At 42.7% G+C, this 24,395-nt stretch overlaps 1 protein-coding gene across 1 annotated transcript in view; it reads right to left on the minus strand.

Moving 5' to 3' along the window:
* Positions 1–19,083: 19,083 nt before the first annotated feature.
* Positions 19,084–24,395, minus strand: part of dera (deoxyribose-phosphate aldolase (putative)) — a 35,458-nt gene continuing 30,146 nt past the window's right edge. Inside the window, exons 8-9 of the mRNA XM_041202495.1 lie at positions 19,603–19,752; positions 19,084–19,435 (exon numbers count right to left, since the gene is read on the minus strand). Of these exons, the coding sequence (XP_041058429.1) occupies positions 19,379–19,435; positions 19,603–19,752 (207 nt within the window). The 3' untranslated portion in view covers positions 19,084–19,378. The remainder of the gene's footprint in view (positions 19,436–19,602; positions 19,753–24,395) is intronic.

The following is a 24,395-nucleotide window of genomic DNA, read 5'->3' on the forward strand; positions in this document are numbered from 1 at the left end:
AGCAGCATCTGTGGAGAGAGAAACAGGTAACGTTTCAAATCCATATGACCCTTCTTCAGAGCACTGAAGAAGGGTCATACAGACTCAAAACATTAACCCTGTTTCTCTGTCATAGAATTTCAGAGATTTTTCATGTTCTATTAACTTATCCAGAAGAGCTCCTTTAACATATTGATCCTCTTCAGAGCTCTGATGGGTCATACACACCCGAAACATTAACTCTGTTTCTCTCTCCACCGATGCTGCCAGACCTGCTGAGCTTTTGCAGCATTTTCTGTTTTTTGACAAAGAAAAACAGACCTGAACAAGTGCCCTGTCCCTTAACCAATAGGTGCATCTAAGATGAGGTAAAAAACAAAAAACTGCGGATGCTGGAAATCCAAAACAAAAACAGAATTACCTGGAAAAACTCAGCAGGTCTGGCAGCATCGGCGGAGAAGAAAAGAGTTGACCTTTCGAGTCCTCATGACCCTTCGACAGAACTTGCAAGATGAGGTATCTGTTCAGAAAGGCCAAACACCGCAGCAATTAAGCAGTGTTACATCACTGTTAGCTCTTCAGCTCAAAACACAGGTTTCTGCTTTGCTCTTCGACTCGCAGTTCTACCTCTGCACCAGGGCCGGGAGACGTGGCGTTAATCGCCGGAACCTGTGCCTTCGTGGGGGTGGGGTGCTTGGGCAGCAATGCCCCCTTACCATTCAATGTGCTGGTGAGCACAGCGGGTGCTCGGCTCCGGGGCGAAGTTCCAGCACTCGAGAACCCCCCACCCCCCGGTCCCGGAGCAAGAGGCCCCACGCCGGGCGGCGGTTTGTTTTGGCCGACAGGGTGCATTCTGGGTGACGTAGTCCGCCCTCGGCCGCGGGCCCGCGAACGGACTACACGAGTCAAGATGGCGGAGCTTGGGAGGGCTACAAAAGGAGCGGCTGCGGCATCTAGAGTGTTACCGACAGGACAGAGAGGGAGCGGGTCTTACACCCTCACAGCCACCCCCCCCCTCCCCCCCCGCACCGAACTCCCCCTCCGCAATATTAATCTCCAAACCTCGAGTGAATGCCGGCGGTGAAAGACTGTAGCGGGATATAGTCAGGGTCAGAGATTGGGCAGACGCAATTCAACGTAGAAAAATGTGAAGAGATTTTGCAAGTAAGAACATGGAAAGGAAATACAGACCTCAAAAATGTAAGAGGTTAAATGGAGCTGAGGAATTTGATTGTGCAGATATACAGGTACTTAAAAAGATGGAGCATAACTACACGGCCATAGAATAGATAAATGAATCCTTGGTGTGTCTAGAAGTACAGAATACAAACGAAAGGAGGTAATATTGGAATTTTACAGGACCATTATTAGCCTGTATTTGGGATTACTGTGTAGTTTTGAGCACCTTCAAATAGAAAGGATATAAAAGTAATAGAAAAGGTGCGTTGTAGACTCACCACTGAAGGGAGAGGAGGCAGAGTTAGGAAGAGAAACTTGAGAAGTTTGGGCTTTTTCAGTGAAGCTGCAGAGTGAGTGACTGGGAGAGAGAGAGCAGGCACCCTGAGACTGGAACCCACACAAACCCTCCAACTCCTCCCTCCCTCCATCCATTCAAAAAAACCTATCCACACCAATGGACCAAGCGGGGAGGAAATACAGGCTAAAAGGCAACCCACCTCTGACCTCCGCTTTTGTATGAATTCTGCCGAGGCCAGCTCGGAGTGTGCACCACCAGAGGAGAATGCAAGGTCAGTGTTAGTTAAACCCAACTCCTCAGCTTTGTCCCGGTCCCATTCCCCTTCCCTTATGACCAGGAATTGTGCTATAGTTCATGTCTCTCTCTCTTGCTCTGCTTCTTAAGCAAAAAGTCAGAAAAGGTTTTATTAGTTAGCTCAGCTCCTTGGCACTTTTTAATGGTCATTTTTATTAATGACTTTTTTTAAATGATCAATTTGCTTAGAGAACCCTGAGACTAGGAGTGAGCCAGACACACACACACTGCCCTCTCGCACCTCCACTCCTCTACCTCCCTCTCCAAAAACCTATCCACACAGAGGGCCAGGTGAGGAGGGAAACCCAGGCTGAAAGGCAAACTGCTTCCAAACCCCACTTTCCAATGAATTCCACTGAGGTCAGCTCAATGTGTGTGCCACCAGTGGCAAATGCACAGTCAGTGTTGGGTGAAGCCAACTGCTTAGCTCGGCCCCAGTCCTCTGCCCCTTCGCTGGTGACCAGGACTTGGGCCATAGGTCGTCTCTCTTCCTAATTCTGCTTCTTAAGCAAAGAGTAATGAAGGGTTTTATTAGTGAGATCTGCCACTTGGCACTTTTTAATAGTCATTTTTATTAATTACTCATTTTTTAAAATGATCAATTTATTGCTTTGAGAACCCTGAGACTAGGAGTGAGCTGGACACACACATGGTGGTTGGTACAGGGACACATACACATATGCCATCTCACACCCCCCTCCCCAAAAATCTATCCACACACGGCGCCAGGTGTGAAGGAAAACCCAGGCTGAAAGGCAAACCACTTCCAACCCCCACTTTTATATGAATTCCACTGAGGTCAGCGTGACATGTGCTCCACCAGGCAAACGCAAGGTCAGTGTTAGTTAAATCCAAATGCTTAGCTCGGCCCCAGTCCCCTCCCCCTTCCTCTTCCTCTTCCTTGGTGACCAGGACTTGGGGCTTAGCCTGTCTCTCTCTCTCTAGCTCTGTTTCTTAAGCACTTATAAAGAAGGCAAATGCACATGGGATACAGAGTAAGTTGATAAGGTGGATTCAAAATTGGCTTAGTTGTAGGAGACAGAGGTTGATGATAGAGGAATGCTTTAGTGACTGGAAGCCAGTGTCCAGTGGCATACCACAGGGATCTGTGCTCGGTCCCCTGTTATTTGTCATTTATGTAAGTAACATAGATGACTACGTGGGGGGTAGGATTAGTAAGTTTGTGGATGTTACAAAGATTGACTGGGTGGTTAACAGTGAGGTTGAGTGTCTTGGGCTACAGGAAGATATAGACAGGATGGTCAAATGGGCAGATAAGTGGCAGTTGAAATTTAACCCTGAAAAGTGTGAGGTGGTACACTTTAGAAGGAGTAATTTGACAAAGAAGTATTCAATGAACGCATGACTCTAGGAAGTTCTGAGGAACAACGGGACCTTGGCGTGTGTGTCCATAGATCTCTGAAGGCGGAGGGGCATGTTAGTGGGGTGGCGAAAAAGGCATATGGGACACTTGCCTTTATCAATCGAGGCATAGATTACAAAAGTAGAGGGGTCATGTTGGAGTTGTATTGACACTTGGTGAGGCCACAGCTGGAGTACTGTATGCAGTTCTGGTCGCCACATTATAGGAAGGATGTGATTGCACTGGAGGGGGTGCAGAGGAGATTCACCAGGATGTTGCCTGGGATGAAACATTTAAGTTATGAAGAGAGGTTGGATAGACTTCGATTGTTTTCGTTGAAGCAGAGAAGACTGAGGGGTGACCTGATCGTGATGTACAAGATTATGAGGGGCATGGATAGGGAGCAGCTGTTCCCCTTGGTTGAAGCGTCAGTCACAAGGGGACATAAGTTCAAGGTGATGAGCAGGAGGTTTAGGAGGGAAGTGAGGAATGACCTTTTTACCCAGAGGGTGGTGACGGTCTGGAATGCACTGCCAGGCAGGATGGTGGAGGCGGGTTGCCTCACATCCTTTAAAAAGTACCTGGATGAGCACTTGGCACATCATGACATTCAAGGCTATGGGCCAAGTGCTGGTAAATGGGGATAAGTAGGTCAGGTGTTTCTCACGTGTTGGTGCAGACTTGATGGGCCAAAGGGCCTCTTTTGCACTGAGATATTCTGTGAAAAAGGCTAAAAAAAAAGGTTTATTAGCTCTGTTGCTTGCCACTTTTTAATGATCATTTTAATTACTCAATTTTAAAATGATCAATTTATTGCTTTGACATTGTTGTTTATGTTTTCTTCATACTTTAACTTTTTTTTTGAAATTCATGTTTAAATGTTGTGCCAAGCCAGATCTCATGCAGCTGCTGCTGGGTTTCTTGCTGAAGGGGAATGAGAGGCTCACAAGAAGTCTGATTGCTTTTTGGAGGGCTGGAAAAGGGGGTTATTTTTGCTCCATTAGAAAAGGGAAGTGTTAGAAATGCTCAGCCATCTAGCGGCATCTGTGCAGACTGAAACAGAGGTCAGTGATCCTTCGTCAGTGCAGATCGTGGACATGAAGCATTGACTCTGTTTTTCTCTTCACAGACTGCCTGGACTGCTGAGCAGTTCCAGTATTTTCTGTTTATATTTGAGGTTTCCAGCATCTGCAGTACTTTAGTCTCCTATTATATGCTCCGTGGTGGATATTTGTAAGTGTGATTAGTTTCAATTTAAAATGAAAAAGTATTTATCACTCAGTGCAAATCGTTAAGTTTTCTGTTTCAGTGCACAGCCCGCTCGAATGGATAGAAATAGCACATTATTGCAGGTGAATTGGCTGGTGCTAATTTACTGGCATTTTTAATTTTTTTGCCATTTATAAACTTGGAAGTCAACAAGGAGTTGTGCGCTACTAGAATATGTCACTGTTAGTGCAACATATTCTCATTTGCACATAGGATTGTTGTTTGTGGTGCTTGAGGTTCAAGTCTTTTGAATGTTGCTGTCCAGATATTGCATTTGTCCAGGTTCAAAGAAGTGGAGCTGATTGCATAATATGAATGACCAAGTTGTGTGTAATTGTCTGACAAAGCAGTGTTGATGAAGTGTATCATACCTGAGTTTTTGATGGGCTTTATAAATAGAGGCATTGAGTACAAAAACTAAGAAGTTTTGCTAAACCTATATGAAACAGTTCGACCTCACTATGGCTCCCAATTCTAGGCACCCAAAGGATGTGAAAGTTAGGGTTAATGGGAGTGGGATAACATGTCTGGAAATAGAAGCATCACAGCCCATGATTTATTTCCCTGGCTCAGCTCTCCACTACAGCATAGAAAGGCGCTTAGGTCAAGTCATCAGGATGTCTACATTAGTGTAGGCTCATCATATGTTGCAATTAAGCAGATTTTACTAATCCACGAACTAAAATAATGCATCTCAAAGTGGTTCACAGCCAATGATTTAGTATTGAATATGTGCTGTTCTTACAGTATCTAATTGTATACAACACAGAACTACAAACAACAGATAAGATCTAATGATCAGTCATTTGTTTTTGCTCTAGTAGTGCTGGAAGAACTTGCCTTTTTAAAATAAAACCACAAGATCTATTATATCTAATTGACCACCACATAGACTTGTATTTATACAACATCTTCAGTGTACTAAAATATCTCAAGATACCTCTCAGGATTGTTATCAAACAAAATGTGAAATTGAACCAACTACGGCAATATTAGGTCAGTTGGCCAAAGATTGGTCAAAAAATTAGGTTTCAGTGGTGGTTTAAATGATGAGAGAGAGGTTTAGGGAGAGGATTCAATGAGCTGATGAGGTCACCAATGGTGCAAGAGGCCAGAATTAAGAGGAGCACAGGGATCTCAGTAGGTTGTAGGGGTGGAAGAAGCTATGAGATAGGAAGCGATGAGGCCCTGGAGAGTTCTGAACACAAGATGACAATTTTATATTTGAGACATGGCCGGAGCATAGGACAAGGGAACCAGCAAGCACAAGAGGGGTGAATAGGACTTGGTGCACGTTAGGATATGGACAAAAGATATGTGGATGAGCTCAAGTTTATTGCGGTAAACGTCCCTCACTGTTTTGAAGTTTCCCTCACCATGAGCAAAACAAACCCATTATCCACATATTCATGTGAAGCCAATATTGTATTGAATTTGGGAAATGAACAGTACCTGAACAAATTGTCCTTTAACGCAGGATTGTAGAATAAGCTCTTGAAGTGTTTGTGCTTGAGTTTCAGCAATCAGCATTTCCAGTCTCTGCTCTTCTGGTTCACAAAACTCTCCCCTCTCAGTTGATTGTAAAGGACCAGATGCACATCCAGGAAACAAATCAACTGCAGCTTTATTGGCACTTTTCTATCATTACTTCAAAAGTCAAAAATGCAGTTTAACCCCTTTAACATTTAATTCTGTGCAACTAGTGCCTCAGAACAAACCATTTTGTGACAAAAAGCTTTGTGAAAAGGTTCGATGGGGTGTCAGATGAAAAGAATATGTTCCAGACAAAAGAGCTGATTAGCTGTAGCATTCACATCACCCACATCAACCTATGTTCTTCAACAGTACCCATCATAAATATTGTAAACTGCTTGCAGGTTTACAGTTAAAAAAAACATAAGAAGTAAGTAGAAGACCATACGGCCCTTGGAGCTTGCTCCGCTATTCAATACAATCGTGGCTGATCTTCTGTCTCAACTCCACTTTCCTGCCTGCTCTCCATATCCCTTGATTCCCTGGGACTCTAAAAATTTGTCTATCTCAGCCTTTTGATATATTCAATGATGAAGCATTCACAACCCTCTAGGGTAGAGAATTCCAAAGATTCACAACCCTTTGAATGAAGAAATTTCTCCTCATCTGAGCCCTAAATGATTGACCCCTTATCCTGAGACTGTGCCCCAGTGTTTCTAGATTCCCCAGAGAAGGGAAACAAACTCTCCCTGTCTATCCTATAAACTCCCTTAAGGATCTTTTATGTTTCAATGAGATCATCTCTCATTCTTCTAAACTCCAGAGAATATAGACCCAATTTACTCAGCCTGTCATCATAGGTCAAACCTCTCATCTCACAGACCAATTTAGTTAACCTTTGCTGTACCAAATCCTATGTAAGTATATCCTTCCTTAAATATGGAGGCCAAAATTGCATACAGTATTCCATGTACTCTTTATTCTTGTGCTCCAATCCCCTTGCAATAAACACCAACATGTCATTTGCCTTCCTGATTGTTTGCTGTACCTGTGTGCTAACTTTGTGTTCCTTGTACGAGTGCACCCAAGTCTGATCAACATTATAAATTTCATGCCTTCAAAAAATATTCTGCTTTTCTATTCTTATGGCCAAAGTGAATAACTTCCACACATCATACTCTATCTACCATCTTGTTGCTCACTCACTTGACCTTTCTGTATTTCTTTGCAGCCTGTGTCCTCCCCTCAACTTGCATTCCCACCTAGCTTTGTATTAACAAACTTCTATACGTTACACTTGTCTATTTGTCTGAGTCATTCATATAATATTGCAAATAACTGAGGCCATAGCACTGTTCCTTGTGGCACACAGTTAGTCACAGCCTGCCTGCTTGAAAATGCCCCATTTATCCCTACTGTTTGCTTCCTGACTTAACCAATCCTCCATGCTAACACATTAACCCCATTGCCATGAATCCTTATCTTGTGTATTAACTTTATGTATGGTACCTTCTTGAATGCCTTTTGGAAATCCAAGTACTGTATACTACATCAACTGGTTTCCCTTTATCTACCCTATTAGTTCCATCCTAAAAATTTGTCAAAACATAATTTCCCTTTTGTAAAACCATTTTGACTTTGTGTGACAATACTATGATTTAAGTGCATTGTTAAGACTTGCTTAATAATAGTATTATGATCCCAGCTGATGTTACTATCAGACAAGTCAGGTTCCAGAGGGGAACCTGGCTTGATGGATCCAACTTTTTAAGAAAGAGTGGAGGAAAGTTACTGAACAAATTCACAGGAGTCTGCTGACGAACTGTTAACACAAAAAGTAAAATATTTATTAAAGGAAGAAAAAAAATGAACTATACAACACCAGACAAAAAGGTTGGAAAGATCTCAATACAAACACAAGAAAATGATTCAATATTCACTATTCCCTCACCCCAGCTGTATCTATCTTATACTCTAATATTAAGGGTAAGTATGTGGTATGTGAACCAACTGGCGATTTGTAGTCAGACACACAACACTCCAAAGTAAGTGACAGATATGGCCATAGCAAATTCCATGGATTTCTCAACAGCCCACCCAGATGTTTGTTACATTGAGCCAACCAGTCTGACTGCCTTACAAACATAAAAAGACTAACTGCGCATGTGTGAAAGGCCCGAACTACGTTGAAAAAAGAATCCAACCTGCACATGTGCAGTCACATCCTGGCCACATACACATTTCTTGAATAGCAGTGTTACATTTGCTAACTTCTAATCCACTGGGACCATTCTAGAATCTAGGGAATTGTGGAAAATCATAACCAGTGCATCCACTATCTCTACAGCCATCAGGGTCCTGGAGATTTGTCCATGTTTAGTCCCTTAAGTTGTTCCAGAACTGTTCATAAATGGAGTGCATGTCAAGCAAAACAGGGACAGATTTATCCTTACTGCTGATGAATTTTCCCCCAAATGGTGCAGAAAATAAAGTGAGGCAGGAAATTTTGCAACACCTTCGACACTCCTCCCTTGCGGAACCTGCCGGTTTTCCTTCCAGTCATTTGAAAGCAAAGGGAAATTCAGCTGGTTCTATTACAACGTGCAATCTTTCTCCCTTCCAGGCTTTCCTTTCTTCCTGCAAAATTTACAGCAGTGATTTGGAGCATAGTCTGGTTACTTGCTTCCTACTATGCCTGTCTTTCATACCCTTGCATCAACATGTCATTTCTTAAAAAAGAGTTTGCTTCTTCACTTGTCTCTCGACTGCTTCAGACTTTTCATCAGTGTGGCGGGTAAAAATGCTGCAAACTAATAGCAATCTAATCAGATGCTAGAGGCTGGGTTTTCAAAGTGGCATCAGGAACTCTTTGTCCAGATAATCCCTGGCTCCTGACTCCGCCAGGCTATTTTCAAATGTAGAATTACCTGGAAAAACTCAGCAGGTCTGGCAGCATCGGCGGAGAAGAAAAGAGTTGACGTTTCGAGTCCTCATGACCCTTCGACAGAACTTGAGTTCGAGTCCTGTTGAAGGGTCATGAGGACTCGAAACGTCAACTCTTTTCTTCTCCGCCGATGCTGCCAGACCTGCTGAGTTTTTCCAGGTAATTCTGTTTTTGTTTTGGATTTCCAGCATCCGCAGTTTTTTTGTTTTTATTTTTTGTTTTTATTTTCAAATGTAAATGTCCTAATTGGACCTGAGGTGAGCTTGGTGCCCAATTAGTGGGGCCAAGAGTTCTCAGGAGGCGGGAGCTGTCTGCAGAGCACAAGTAGCAGGCAGCCAGGATGGGATTTGCCCCTGCCTTGCTGAAGAAAGAAGGGTCAGCAGCCTATCTGAACACCAAAGGGCCAAACAAGAGATAAGCAAAATCCTTCAGGTCCCAATACTTTTCATTTGCATATAAAAAGCCTTTCACTTCTGTCTGCTTTGAAGCCGATAATTGTGTGCTGCTAATATGCACTGGACTGTTCTCCAAATACATTTCACCACCACCTTCTAAAGGGCAATTAGGGATGGGCGATAAATGCTGGCTGAGCCAGCGACATCCCGTAAACAAATATTTAAAAACATTTCAAAATTCCATTCTCACCCTCCCTAGCCATTAACAAGCTTAAGGAGCTAAATGGGCCATTTATTTAAGGTTCCCTGCTTTCTCTTTGAAAATCAGAGCATGTTCCTTCAATGTCAGGCTCCAGGAATGCCATCTAGGAAAGCGATTTTTAGATCACACCCACACCAACAACTGGAAATCCAGCCCCGAGTAGTCTCACTCTCCTAGATCTAAAACTTAGTGCTCTTGTGCTCTGCAGACAGCTTATCTCTATCCTCTCAACAGTTGGTGAGATTTACAGTCCATTGCCTCTGATTATCTTAGCAATGAGTTTATTTTTTTTTTGAAAACTTGGAGCTGTAAACTACATAAACTCTCCTTTCAATGCCATAAAGCAGAGGGCAAATCTCTAAAGCGGTGCAATGTGAAATAGGAAAGGTTTTTTCTTTCTCTTAAAAAGCGTCGGAAGTACAGGAGGTGGCAATTACAATCAGCAAAGCTCACATATAAATGTGTGATGCATTCAAAGCAGTCCTGGGGGCCTATTTTAACACTGAATTTAAAATAAACATGCCTGTGTAAAACAGTTCCCTCAGGAACATAGTATGAAAACTTAGCCAATTGAAATTTTCATCTGCTGTTATACTGTATCATTTAAAATGGCTCAGGTCAAGATGACACAAAGGTAATACCGACCTGTTTAAGGCATTATTTATTCATTGCATTTTCATATTGATGGAGGTCAGAGATATTAACATTGGAATTAAAACACATTTCCACTTTAGAAATCCAGTCTTATGGTCAAGCACTCTCATACCATAGTTAAATGCAACAAAAAGCTCCCTTTAGTTTGCCCTAAATCAGAATTGCAACAACCTATCGATTTCCATTTCTCACGGTCGCCATATTTAGGAATGAAATACTGAATTGTGTGCAGTTGTTCACGTCTGTAAAGAAGTGAAAGTGCCCTATACTCATTCAGTGCAGCACTGTTACAACCAACTGAAATACCGTCATCCTATTACTTTGGGCTGCACTGAAATCCACCTTGTGAAGACAAACGGATTCATGCCAACACACTGCACAGCCTCCATAACTTTCTGGGGAAGAGAATTCCACATACTGGAATGATTTAAAACAGTACTTATATTCAACACTAAAGTTGTGCTGTGTTTTCACCTTCCATTTCAGGATTAATTCTAGAAAAACAGCTCCAGCTGAAAACTGGCCACAGGCATGTGGGCTGAATGGCCTCCTTCACTGTTGTAATTTCTATGATTCTATGACAGGTTGCTGACAACAAATGCACATTATGTAACACCCTGCACGATTAAACCCATGAGATTCAACCAATTATGAATATTTTGCACCAAATTATTTTGGCACTTCAGGTGGGCATTGCATAGAATTTAAAATTTCATAATTAAAAGACATTGAATGCTGGCACCAAAAACAACTGCCTGGGATAGGAGGGGGCAAGGGGGTTTTCCTGTAGTGACCTTTGAATTCCTGAGCGACAATAATTGGTGAGGCCTCTTTAAATTAGAATTCACCAAAAAAATACCAGTTATGTAGGCTGTTTATTGCTTTTGCAGAAAATATGTTTATCTTTTTCCACTTCCACTTTAACCCTGACGTTTGCCATTTTATACCCAGACTGGAGGAAACATGGCCACCACCCAAACTGTTTCCTCTGCTGCTTCAAAAAGTGACCTGATGACTTCTATGGTTGAGTCATCTCACTTTCACTCCTATTTTCTCACATTATTACATGGAACTCTCCTAAGTTATTGGGTCCACAAGAGTCAGGCTTTAAGTATGGAGAATAAGCATACCTGTTACCAGGACATGTTGTGGAAATTCAAAAACAGATGGCTTCAATTCACACTGGCAATACATCACAGCAAGAACTTGCTTCAGGACTCTTAAATGGATGGCTGGCTCTATGTTGTCTAGTACACCATGCTGTCAGGAGGCCATTTCAGCTAAATTGGTTAATGAAGTGCCTGTTCAACCATCCCCACCCCACCCACCTAGCCCGGAATGAGCAACGGCCTGAAACGTCTTTATAAACCTTTCAATGGTAGACTCAGGAATGATATCCAACCACAGCCGCAATAATTCCAGATGCTTGTTCGACGAGATAGAAAGTACAACTAGGAAACAAATTAGTTCATAATATTTGATCTCTCCAGGAAACCAAACAGTACATCAAAACACTGAAGCAATGAACAATTCAACTTGCACTTTAGCACTTCCACTTACCATTACCTGGCAATCATCTTGTATTCTTTTTGTGGGGATGGAGAGTGGGGAGATTTTACTAGTACATCACCCACTGTTGAGTCTTACCTCATAAGATTACCACTTCTACCTAGAGTTGAATTCACACCTTTGCCTCACAGCAAAGAGCCTCTGTAACAAACTTTGCATATGGAAGGTTGCCATCATTCATGGCTTTGGTCTTACCTACCAGAATCAGTGAACTGAGAGATTTGGATAAATTCAACTTTGACCAAACTAAACCTATTTGGAAAAACTCAGCAGGTCTGGCAGCATCGGCGGAGAAGAAAAGAGTTGACGTTTCGAGTCCTCATGACCCTTCGACAGAACTTGAGTTCGAGTCCAAGAAAGAGTTGAAATATAAGCTGGTTTAAGGTGTGTGTGTGGGGGGCGGGGAGAGAGAGAGAGAGAGAGGTGGAGTGGGGGTGTGGTTGTAGGGACAAACAAGCAGTGATAGAAGCAGATCATCAAAAGATGTCAACAACAATAATACAAAAGAACACATAGGTGTTAAAGTTAAAGTTGGTGATATTATCTAAACAAATGTGCTAATTAAGAATGGATGGTAGGGCACTCAAGGTATAGCTCTAGTGGCAGTGGGGAGAGCATAAAAGATGTAAAAAAATAAATAAGTAAATAATTTTTTTTCTCTCCCTTTATAATGGAAATAGGTGGGAAAAGGAAAATCTATATAATTTATTGGAAAAAAAAGAGAAAAGGAAGGGGGAAACAAAGGGGGTGGGGATGGGGGAGGGAGCTCACGACCTAAAGTTGTTGAATTCAATATTCAGTCCGGATGGCTGTAAAGTGCCTAGTCGGAAGATGAGGTGTTGTTCCTCCAGTTTGCGTTGGGCTTCACTGGAACAATGCAGCAAGCCAAGGACAGACATGTGGGCAAGAGAGCAGGGTGGAGTGTTAAAATGGCAAGTGACAGGGAGGTTTGGGTCATTCTTGCGGACAGACCGCAGGTGTTCTGCAAAGCGGTCGCCCAGTTTACGTTTGGTCTCTCCAATGTAGAGGAGACCACATTGGGAGCAACGAATGCAGTAGACTAAGTTGGGGGAAATGCAAGTGAAATGCTGCTTCACTTGAAAGGAGTGTTTGGGTCCTTGGACGGTGAGGAGAGAGGAAGTGAAGGGGCAGGTATTGCATCTTTTGCGTGGGCATGGGGTGGTGCCATAGGAGGGGGTTGAGGAGTAGGGGGTGATGGAGGAGTGGACCAGGGTGTCCCGGAGGGAGTGATCCTTACGGAATGCCGATAGGGGGGGTGAAGGGAAGATGTGTTTGGTGGTGGCATCATGCTGGAGTTGGCGGAAATGGCGGAGGATGATCCTTTGAATGCGGAGGCTGGTGGGGTGATAAGTGAGGACAAGGGGGACCCTATCATGTTTCTGGGAGGGAGGAGAAGGCGTGAGGGCGGATGCGCGGGAGATGGGCCGGACATGGTTGAGGGCCCTGTCAACGACCGTGGGTGGAAAACCTCGGTTAAGGAAGAAGGAGGACATGTCAGAGGAACTGTTTTTGAAGGTAGCATTATCGGAACAGATGCGACACAGGCGAAGGGACTGAGAGAATGGGATGGAGTCCTTACAGGAAGTGGGGTGTGAGGAGCTGTAGTCGAGGTAGCTGTGGGAGTCGATAGGTTTGTAATGGATATTGGTGGACAGTCTATCACCAGAGATTGAGACAGAGAGGTCAAGGAAGGGAAAGGAAGTGTCAGAGATGGACCACGTGAAAATGATGGAGGGGTGGAGATTGGAAGCAAAATTAATAAATTTTTCCAAGTCCCGACGAGAGCATGAAGCGGCACCGAAGTAATCATCGATGTACCGGAGAAAGAGTTGTGGAAGGAGGCCGGAGTAGGACTGGAACAAGGAATGTTCCACATACCCCATAAAGAGACAGGCATAGCTGGGGCCCATGCGGGTACCCATAGCCACACCTTTTATTTGGAGGAAGTGAGAGGAGTTGAAGGAGAAATTGTTCAGTGTGAGAACAAGTTCAGCCAGACGGAGGAGAGTAGCGGTGGATGGGGATTGTTCGGGCACTACTCTCCTCCGTCTGGCTGAACTTGTTCTCACACTGAACAATTTCTCCTTCAACTCCTCTCACTTCCTCCAAATAAAAGGTGTGGCTATGGGTACCCGCATGGGCCCCAGCTATGCCTGTCTCTTTATGGGGTATGTGGAACATTCCTTGTTCCAGTCCTACTCCGGCCTCCTTCCACAACTCTTTCTCCGGTACATCGATGATTACTTCGGTGCCGCTTCATGCTCTCGTCGGGACTTGGAAAAATTTATTAATTTTGCTTCCAATCTCCACCCCTCCATCATTTTCACGTGGTCCATCTCTGACACTTCCCTTCCCTTCCTTGACCTCTCTGTCTCAATCTCTGGTGACAGACTATCCACCAATATCCATTACAAACCCACCGACTCCCACAGCTACCTCGACTACAGCTCCTCACACCCCAATTCCTGTAAGGACTCCATCCCATTCTCTCAGTTCCTTCGCCTGCGTCGCATCTGTTCCGATGATGCTACATTCAAAAACAGTTCCTCTGACATGTCCTCCTTCTTCCTTAACCGAGGTTTTCCACCCACGGTCGTTGACAGGGCCCTCAACCGTGTCCGGCCCATTTCCCGCGCATCCGCCCTCATGCCTTCTCCTCCCTCCCAGAAAAATGATAGGGTCCCCCTTGTCCTCACTTATCACCCCACCAGCTTCCGCATTCAAAGGATCATCCTCCGCCATTTCCGCCAACTCCAGCATGATGCCACCACCAAACACATCTTCCCTTCACCCCCCCTATCGGCATTCCGTAGGGATCGCTCCCTCCGGGACACCCTGGTCCACTCCTCCATCACCCCCTACTCCTCAACCCCCTCCTATGCCCACGCAAAAGATGCAATACCTGCCCCTTCACTTCCTCTCTCTTCACCGTCCAAGGACCCAAACACTCCTTTCAAGTGAAGCAGCATTTCACTTGCATTTCCCCCAACTTAGTCTACTGCATTCGTTGCTCCCAATGTGGTCTCCTCTACATTGGAGAGACCAAACATAAACTGGGCGACCGCTTTGCAGAACACCTGCGGTCTGTCCGCAAGAATGACCCAAACCTCCCTGTCGCTTGCCATTTTAACACTCCACCCTGCTCTCTTGCCCACATTTCTGTCTTTGGCTTGCTGCATTGTTCCAGTGAAGCCCAACGCAAACTGGAGGAACAACACCTCATCTTCCGACTAGGGACTTTACAGCCATCTGGACTGAATATTGAATTCAACAACTTTAGGTCGTGAGATCCCTCCCCCCTCCCCACCCCCTTTCTGTTTCCCCCTTCCTTTTCTCTTTTTTTTTCCAATAAATTATATAGATTTTCCTTTTCCCACCTATTTCCATTATAAAGGGGAAAAAAATTATTTATTTATTTTTTTAACATCTTTTATGCTCTCCCCACCCCCACTAGAGCTATACCTTGAGTGCCCTACCATCCATTCTTAATTAGCACATTCATTTAGATATCACCAACTTTAACACCTATGTGTTCTTTTGTATTATTGTTGTTGACATCTTTTGATGATCTGCTTCTATCACTGCTTGTTTGTCCCTACAACCACACCCCCACTCCACCTCTCTCTCTCTCTCTCTCTCTCTGCCCCCCACACACACACACCTTAAACCAGCTTATATTTCAACTCTTTCTTGGACTCGAACTCAAGTTCTGTCGAAGGGTCATGAGGACTCGAAACGTCAACTCCTTTCTTCTCCGCCGATGCTGCCAGACCTGCTGAGTTTTTCCAGGTAATTCTGTTTTTGTTTTTGTTTTGGATTTCCAGCATCCGCAGTTTTTTTGTTTTTAAACCTATCTGGATACAGGATCAGCAGTTTCATTCAAAATTTCCAATAAAAGCCATAGGATTCCACCAAATCTGGTTAAAGTCTGTTCTGTGATACATGAGGTAAATAAAGACACATGGTCCTGCATTACATATTTTTTCTGTTAATTGAGGCAACTACCTGAAAGATTTGAAATCAGAAGGATTTCAACACATTAAAATAACTTCCTGCTAAATGGTTGATGTCATCTTGGTAAAGTTACAAATTTCTCGCCTGCTTAGAAGGTAGTAGGTTCAAGTTCAACTTGTGCATAAAATCTAGGACCATTTTCCAGTACAGTACCTAGATAATGCTGCATTGTTGTAGGTGCCATCTTTAGATGTGGTATCAAACTGACTTCAGCACAAGAGAACCCATTGAGAACCACACAATGGATCCACATGAACTGCGAAAGTTGGGCCTGCTCCTTGCGCCCATCTCATGGATGGCCTTGAGATTTTATTGCTCATCACCACAGAGCATAGTCACCAAAAGCCATATTCTAACTCCACTTGCTTTGTCTGCAATCTGCCAGCAAGCCTAATTGGCTTTGTGACAAAAATGGAATTTTCATTCTGTCAATTATATATATCTTGTAAGTCAATCTAAAAGTGGTTAACAATTCTAAAATGACCTACATAAGTTTGATTGGAAACTAAAATTGCCGCTGAGGCACTTTGCAAAGCTTGCAGCTAGGGAACATTGATCAAAAACATCTGTAAGAAATTGGGGTCTTGAATAAAACATATTTTCTGCATAACATACCCCCTAAAAAGCTTTCTAAAAAGGCAACAATTTTTAAACAGTCTGTGGAAACAGGCAAGGTCACTCAGTTCATGTTGTCATTGTAAGTTAAGATGGCGTTTTCTGTACCCCCTTATCAATGCAATTGTTAAAAATGACCAGGATATAACCCTCTAAGATGTAAACTAAAAAGCTGACTTCGAGCAGGGTGACGCACAAGAGGGGGGGAGGTGGGGGTGTGTGTGTGTCCACCCTGACATTTTGAGTACCTGTCTTGTATCCATTGGATAGAATAGTTAGATAAATGGTTGGGAGCTTACCCAGTTTCAAAAAAAGGGTATATAGATTGGTGTCATACTGGTGAGGGGGTGCTGGTGAGGTAGCAGTGCTTGTTGGGCGGCTGCCTTCTTGAGATGGAAGGAGATCAGAGGAGGAGGATCAAGAGATCAAGGGAAGAGTTTCCTAACACTTTGACTAGAGAGTGGAATGCTATTATCACAAGATTTTATGGGTCGGTTTTTTCTCCTCGTCTAGTTAATATATCATATCTAAACTGTTGTTTCTTAATCAACTTAATAAACCATCTTAAAATTACTTGTGACTAGTCGACTGCCTATTTAGGCATGTGGTCCCAAATCCAAAAATCTTACGCATCTGTTCTTTCAGATCACTCCTGCTGTGATAGGCCAGATGAAAAGCACAATTTCAGATCATCGGGAGTTAAAATAAGCAGGGGATTGCAAGAAGTGCAGAAGTAGCAGACCATTATACCACTGTTGACAAAAGGTATCAAAACTGGTTCCATTTTGGTTGCCCAAGTCCAAAGAAATGGCTTAAATTTCAAAGAGAAAATAGCTTGCAGTGTTTGATAGTTTCTGTTCACTTGTCACTATAAATTAAGATGGTACAGTTCCACAAGCAATCGCTTTGTATCAGAGAAATCAATTTCAACAGAAAAGGAAAGTCGGACAGTTTCTATCACAAGTGGCCAATCCAGAACCCCAGTTTACCATCTGGGTACCAAGTTGAAAATTACCACCCCCCAAACACATTGTCTTTAAGAGTTTGTCAAGAGAAACTAAGAACTCTGGACTGTTTTAAAACAAACAGTTTGCATCTAGCGTTAATTGTGTATTGTGCCTCAGTATCTAATTGAGTTGAAGTATAAAGACATTCAGTAATTTAGTCTGTAGTTTTGTGCTCCAATGGTACATCATTTCAAGTGACAGGAAACAGGGCACTTCATATTCTCCTGCAAACCATTTATAATTGGTGGTATTTGTTAAATAATGCTGTCTCAGTACAAATAGTACAAGACAAAAGTTCAGTTCATAAGCAATGCAGTTTGCTTTTGGAACTGTTCAAAAGTGGAAGGCGTTTCTGAAAGTTAAAACCGTGACAACCTCATGTGCCAAATTCTAGACACCTCAGCCTGCTACTGAGAAAGTTCCTTCAACAGCAGATAAAGTCTGGGATAAGCTAGAAATTGCTACCCATTGCATATATTGTGGGTTTATCTTCATGTAACCTCACTGGGCTTCATCTCCTTACCCTGAAGAAATGCCTTTTCACACTTCTAGTGAACTTGATAGCCACAGCTGTGTAGTCTGCAGGAGCAGCTCACAGTGACTGCAAGCTGGGTCAGCAGACTCCACACTTTGGCTGTCACAGACATCTGCTGGCTTATACCTTGCCAAACTCTCCTTGTGACAAAAGTATGCTGCAAGAGTAAACCCTCAAAAAGTCAAAGCAGTAAGTTTTAATGTGAACTGAAACTGTGGATCAACACATGGGGAAAACAGCATTCCTGAGCTACTAAATGAACTTCAGGCAACCTTTGCACTGAACGAGTCATGCCCCGACCAAAGGGGTCTTATGCAATGCTCTTGTTAATTCCCTAATGAAGTAGGTTACCAATGGAGAAGTTCTGACCTTGCACTTCAAACTGGGAGCTGGCAAGTCATGGACTCCTAACCATCTCAAAACAGCACAGAAGAAAGAATTGCCATGGAAACCGAGCACCACTGAGTTGACAGGTTCAAAGAGGTGTTGGGCTGGTTATTCACATTCAGTTATCTCAAGGAGGGTGTAAAACCCTATTAGTACATTGATACTGTGGTTAAAAATAGTGTTTTTCACTAATCTACAAACACCTACAAAAACTTTTTAACATGAAACATCTTCTGTACAAATCCTGGAAAAATTGTCTGGATAGAAGTCACATCTGGGTTTGAAAGGCCTGGTTCAAATAAAAGTTCATGTTTGATACTACTGAAATATCATAGTTTAATATTTATGGGATTAAAAATGAGAAAGGAATGAAAGAAAAAAAGCTGAACATAGATACTTCAGTGTTTCTGTTTTTAAGCTTTGAATATTTTTATACAACAAACATATGTTAACTTGATATTCAAAGTAAAATTCTCAAAACTCAAAATAATTGCAAAGCCTGGGATGCTTCAAAATATTTGTCATATTAATCCAATCGCACTTACTTGGCCAATTTGCATTCATCAAATTGAATCAGAACAAGAACATTAGGGTAAATTCAGTGACCAAGCATTCCTAGCAGACAGCCTTCTTGATGGGAGTGAGAGATCAGAGCTCAAATTCCAATGTTGTAGCCCCACATTGCTGTCCTAATGAGGAAGGTTCTCCACAGGCAGCAAGGGATCACTGAATTTACTGTTTAGTGTAGACCAAATAAAACTATATATCTATTTTATGCAACAGAATATTGCATTTCAAATCAGACACAAGAAACTTAGACCACCATTTGCACATTCCCAAAAGGAACTCAATTTTAATATTTTTAGTATAAAATCAACATAAAATTGAATTTACTCAGAATCAAATTATATTTAAAACATTTGTATTTTAACAACTCAACTTAATATATTCAGAATATGGAAAAATTAGAGCTGATGTGAAAAGTGACAAAGTTGATCCTTTGTGATTAGAAAAGGAACAAAACGTACATTTTCAAAGCTCCAGCAAAAGTAACATACACAGAGGTGGAGAAATGATGCAGGGAATGAAAATTGAGACCATTTCCTGGGCTGGCACTCTTTTAAGCCATTGGCAATTCATGAGCTGCTGCGTACCTTCCTGTCACATGATGATAGATCTGAATAGAATTAAATAGAATTCAATATATTTAGAAACACCAGATCTTCTTGACTACACTCTAAAAAATTCTCAGCAGTTAGAAAACATTACCAAAACCAATTCATGCAAACAGAATTTTTGTTCTTTTTTAAAGAAAGCACAAAGGTTTGCTGTTGGAATCCTAACCTGTCTTTCAATGTCAGAAAGTAAAGTGCTAGCGCCCAATCGGAACAATTCTGGCTTTAGCCAGTCATTGCCCAGCTCTTCTTTGATCAGTGACAGCCAGGTCAATGCATCCTTCGCACTGCGAATACCACCTGCTGGCTTAAACCCAACCTGCAAAACAGAAAACAAATGTTAATGGAGCTACACCAGAAGTTTTAGCTCAGACGTATAAGCACTCGTTCTAAACTCAGCATTTTAAATTTCCAATTTCTACCTGGAACAAAGTAGGAGTATGTCTGTTCTACCACTCAGTGATATCACAGCCGTAACTAAAAGCTTCCTCGCACACAATGCCCACTGAGCAGCTTTCTTGCCAATGAAAGCATCGGCGGAGAAGAAAAGAGTTGACGCTTCGAGTCCTCATGACCCTTCGACAGAACTTGAGTGAATCCAAGAAAGGAGTGAAATATAAGCTGCTTTAAGGTGTGTGGGGGGGTGGTTTGGGTTAGGGGAGAGAAGTGGAGGGGGTTGGTGTGGTTGTAGGGACAAACAAGCAGTGATAGAAGCAGATCATCAAAAGATGTCACAGACAACAGAACAAAAGAACACAGAGGTGTTAAAGTTGGTGATATTATCTAAACGAATGTGCTAATTAAGAATGGATGGTAGGGCGCTCAAGGTATAGCTCTAGTGGGGGTGGGGGGAGCATAAAAGATTTAAAAATATTTAAAAATAATGGAAATAGGTGGGAAAAGAAAAATCTATATAATTTATTGGAAAAAACAAAAGGAAGGGAGAAGAAACAGAAAGGGGGTGGGGATGGAGGAGGGAGCTCAAGACCTAAAGTTGTTGAATTCAATATTCAGTCCGGAAGGCTGTAAAGTGCCTAATTGGAAGATGTGTTGTTCCTCCAGTTTGCGTTGGGCTTCACTGGAACAATGCAGCAAGCCAAGGACAGACATGTGGGCAAGAGAGCAGGGTGGAGTGTTAAAATGGCAAGCGACAGGGAGGTTTGGGTCATTCTTGCAGACAGACCGCAGGTGTTCTGCAAAGCGGTCGCCCAGTTTACGTTTGGTCTCTCCAATGTAGAGGAGACCGCATTGGGAGCAACGAATACAGTAGACTAAGTTGGGGGAAATGCAAGTCAAATGCTGCTTCACTTTAAAGGAGTGTTTGGGCCCTTGGATGGTGAGGAGAGAGGAAGTGAAGGGGCAAGTGTTACATCTTTTGCATGGGCATGGGGTGGTGCCATAGGAGGGGGTTGAGGAGTAGGGGGTGATGGAGGAGTGGACCAGGGTGTCCCGGAGGGAGCGATCCCTACGGAATGCCGATGGGGGGGGTGAAGGGAAGATGTGTTTGGTGGTGGCATCATGCTGGAGTTGGCGGAAATGGCGGAGGATGATCCTTTGAATGCAGAGGCTGAACAATTTCTCCTTCAACTCCTCTCACTTCCTCCAAATAAAAGGTGTGGCTATGGGTACCCGCATGGGCCCCAGCTATGCCTGTCTCTTTATGGGGTATGTGGAACATTTCTTGTTCCAGTCCTACTCTGGCCCTCTTCCACAACTCTTTCTCCGCTACATCGATGATTACTTCGGTGCTGCTTCATGTTCTCGTCGGGACTTGGAAAAATTTATTAATTTTGCTTCCAATCTCCACCCCTCCATCATTTTCACGTGGTCCATCTCTGACACCCCTTCCCTTCCTTGACCTCTCTGTCTCAATCTCTGGTGATAGACTGTCCACCAATATCCATTACAAACCTATCGACTCCCACAGCTACCTCGACTACAGCTCCTCACACCCCGCTTCCTGTAAGGACTCCATCCCATTCTCTCAGTTCCTTCGCCTCCGTCGCATCTGTTCCGATGATGCTACCTTCAAAAACAATTACTCTGACATGTCCTCCTTCTTCCTTAACCGAGGTTTTCCACTTACGGTCGTTGACAGGGCCCTCAACCGTGTCCGGCCCATCTCCCGCGCATCCGCCCTCACGCCTTCTCCTCCCTCCCAGAGACATGATACGGTCCCCCTTGTCCTCACTTATTACCCCACCAGCCTCCGCATTCAAAGGATCATCCTCCGTCATTTCCGCCAACTCCAGCATGATGCCACCACCAAACACATCTTCCCTTCACCCCCCCCCCTATCGGCATTCCATAGGGATCGTTCCCTCCGGGACACCCTGGTCCACTTCTCCATCACACCCTACTCCTCAACCCCCTCCTATGGCACCACCCCATGCCCACGCAAAAGATGTAACACCTGCCCCTTCACTTCCTCTCTCCTCACCGTCCAAGGGCCCAAACACTCCTTTCAAGTGAAGCAGCATTTCACTTGCATTTCCCCCAACTTAGTCTACTGCATTCGTTGCTCCCAATGTGGTCTCCTCTACATTGGAGAGACCAAACGTAAACTGGGCGACCGCTTTGCAGAACACCTGTGGTCTGTCCGCAAGAATGACCCAAACCTCCCTGTCGCTTGCCATTTTAACACTCCACCCTGCTCTCTTGCCCACATGTCTGTCCTTGGCTTGCTGCCTTGTTCCAGTGAAGCCCAACACAAACTGGAGGAACAACTTCCGACTAGGCACTTTACAGCCTTCCGGACTGAATATTGAATTTAGCAACTTTAGGTCTTGAGCTCCCTCCTCCGTCCCCACCCCCTTTCTGTTTCTTCTCCCTTCCTTTTGTTTTTTCCAATAAATTATATAGATTTTTCTTTTCCCACCTATTTCCATTATTTTTAAATATTTTTAAATCTTTTATGCTCCCCCCACCCCCACTAGAGCTATACCTTGAGCGCCCTACCATCCATTCTTAATTAGCACATTTGTTTAGATAATATCACCAACTTTAACACCTGTGTTCTTTTGTTCTGTTGTCTGTGACATCTTTTGATGATCTGCTTCTATCACTGCTTGTTTGTCATTACAACCACACCAACCCCCTCCACTTCTCTCCCCCAACCCAAACCACCCCCCCACACACCTTAAAGCAGCTTATATTTCACCCCTTTCTTGGATTCACTCAAGTTCTGTCGAAGGGTCATGAGGACTCGAAGCGTCAACTCTTTTCTTATCCGCCAATGCTGCCAGACCTGCTGAGTTTTTCCAGGTAATTCTGTTTTTGTTTTGGATTTCCAGCATCCGCAGTTTTTTTGTTTTTATTTCTTACCAATTTTCTTAGAAGATAAACCACCCCAGCCGGTCAGTCTTTATCTACCTTTACCTGGCAAGTTATCAAGCAGCTGTTGACAATACACCAGCTCTTGGGTGCAGTGTATCAACAAAACATGTCACTGAATTGCATCCAAATATCAGAATACAACTGATGTGAAATTTTCAAGAAGATTATTTATCAACGCAAAGTGGAATGCAATTTTTAAAAACTTAATTACAGCTTTAGGCAGGTGAAAGATAAGCTCCATTTGTTTAAAGCTTACACCTTTTTCGATCAAAAAAGTGGATGCTATCCACTTAAGTGGACCATTCAAAATAGAAGGCTGAATCATAATAATCAGCATTTGCAATTAATCTACTAGTCTTTACATATTACTATGTCCCTACTGTGACTGGCTTGCCAGGAATATCTACTTATACAAGATGATTATTGTAATGTAAAAGTACTGTGTTGAACAATACATCTTCCTCTCAGGATCCAGCCATTTCTAGCACACCTGGGAAACATCAACATCTATTGTAAAATAATTTCTACATGACTAGCTGACTTAATAAAATTGAAGAGCTATTCCAGCTGACTCCACCTCCCTCCAGTCCGTCTCCAAGACAGATAGACAACAATGAACGTGCTGACTCACTATCATCCTGGGAAACTGGATCACTGAGCAGGGAGTCAGAATCTACTGTTGCAGTTCCCTCAACCTGAAGAGTCAAAGTGGCAGTGCTGAGGCCATATGCAAAATATTAATAAAGAATCACCATTATCCAAGAATTATCAAAGTTTTAGCAGAGCAAATATGCAATATCAGAATTTAAACTTAAACAATGTGGTTGTAGAAAGTATGCAACATTGGCATGTAGACCATTTGACTAATAGAATAGCATGGGTTGGATTCATTCATGACAATTGATTTGAATCGCGCAAAAATTATTTTCAAATGCTCCAATACAACAATACACTTGACAGCTAAGATTTCAACAGTAATACAAAACTAGGAGTCCCAATTATAAAGTACAAAAGTAAGCACTGAACACCACGCTGGTTGAAGTTATTTGTAATCAAAATAAAATAATGCTGGCCCTTTAGCTATTCTTCTAACATCTATTAAATTAATATTAATAATTATTATACAAACAGGAAGCCGAAGAATACTGCAAAGGGAAATATGTAAATGATTAAACATGCTTGTAGCAATAGCATCTGGAAAAATTTCATTTTTAAAAGAAATGCAAAATTAAAAATTATTACATTAACAGCTGAAGACACATAAGCACATCCAGCAGTATTTCAACTTTAAGCGCAATTGGCAATTTATGTACAAATTGCACTGGTTTTGCAGTGTTTTCTTTCCTAGAGCTTCCACTCAAACTTATTTTCATATCAGCTAACAAATCCTCCCATGAACCAGTGCAATTGGGCAGTATTGTAAGAATGCAGCTTAAAAAATTGCTTTAAAATATTCCTTGATATATTTGAGTGGTAACTAGGTACAGTTTGATTAATACAACTGAAATGGATTTATCACCAAAAAAGCATTTTTAAATCATAGTCAATCCACCACCTCTGAATAACCAGATCTTAAACTGAAAATAACATTAAAAAATATACAGAACCATTTGTTAATTATATTGG

Source organism: Carcharodon carcharias, chromosome 13 (genome assembly GCF_017639515.1).
Source record: "Carcharodon carcharias isolate sCarCar2 chromosome 13, sCarCar2.pri, whole genome shotgun sequence".
NCBI classification, from domain to species: Eukaryota; Metazoa; Chordata; class Chondrichthyes; order Lamniformes; family Lamnidae; genus Carcharodon; species Carcharodon carcharias.